This window comes from Limulus polyphemus, unplaced genomic scaffold, assembly GCF_000517525.1.
Source record: "Limulus polyphemus unplaced genomic scaffold, Limulus_polyphemus-2.1.2 Scaffold10, whole genome shotgun sequence".
Taxonomy (NCBI): domain Eukaryota; kingdom Metazoa; phylum Arthropoda; class Merostomata; order Xiphosura; family Limulidae; genus Limulus; species Limulus polyphemus.
In genome coordinates this window covers 1,588,421-1,589,355 of record NW_013665620.1, presented here as the reverse complement: position 1 = coordinate 1,589,355, position 935 = coordinate 1,588,421, and the positions used below count along the sequence as shown (strand labels likewise).

The 935-nt window shown below is 31.4% G+C and overlaps 1 protein-coding gene across 4 annotated transcripts in view; it reads left to right on the top strand.

The window, feature by feature from the left end:
- The first annotated feature begins 201 nt into the window (after positions 1 to 201).
- Positions 202 to 935, top strand: part of LOC106478371 (zinc finger protein ubi-d4 B-like) — a 52,906-nt gene continuing 52,172 nt past the window's right edge. For all 4 annotated transcript variants that reach the window (XR_002609903.1, XM_022382014.1, XM_022382012.1 and 1 more), the window contains exon 1: positions 202 to 276. Coding sequence is in view for 3 of the 4 variants with exons in the window: in XM_022382014.1 (XP_022237722.1) it covers positions 221 to 276 (56 nt within the window). In the remaining variant the exon portion in view is untranslated. The remainder of the gene's footprint in view (positions 277 to 935) is intronic.

Sequence of the window (935 nt, the reverse complement as noted above, 5' to 3'; positions counted from 1 at the left end):
AGCGCATATAATGCCCCAAAATCTGGGACTTATTTTTGCTTCAAATGTCCTCAAGCAATGAGCTCCACTTCATAATTCGAGCATGTTGACCACGAAGCCTTGACTGGCGAAATTGAAATTGGTACTATTTTAAAACAAACAAATAAAAAAGTTTAATATTACGCTCTCCAGATGGCATCATTTTCCCTCCGCGGCATATAATGCGACGGTGGCTAGTAGAATGGAGAAAAGCACTGCTTTAACAATAAACCCTGAAGCAGTGAAACGACTTGAAAGGTCAGGTGTGAATTTTATTTTAATTAGAAACTTGTATCAAGTTTAAAGGAAGTATAATTGTATATATATCATTCATGAAATGTGTGAGGAAAGAAGTTTGTTTGCTTTCCCCTACAACTGTCATTGTGAGTGTGTCATTTTTGTTGTGTTTGAAAATGAAATGCAGTACAGTACTACAGAGCCAGTAGGAAAACGTTATTTATGTAATTATACATCATTAAAACACCATTTGTCAAACTTAAGTAGTAATTCAAAGTTGATGCGTACTATACTAATAGTATCAGTACTACAGACAAGTAAAAGACCTAAGTAGACTAATTACTATTGACTAGTAATGGTTTTCAATTAAAAACAATATTTATATACACAGATTTGCATATGCTAATAATAGTATTTAACATTAAAACGTGGAGTCTATCGTACAAAAATTAGCAGTTGTTTTAGAGTCATAAAAATCTAGTAAGTGATAAAAAGCATTAAAATTGCATCTTATTCTTAATGATGATTTAGTATTAGAGCTTTCAAATAATACAAAATTTATGCTCATTCATTTACTTATTTTTAAAGAAATCTTCATTTGGAAATGAATGCTTCTCCCATGTGCTTAGCTAGTCAGAATATACACATGGAGAATGCCCAAAGTTGTATTTAGAATAATT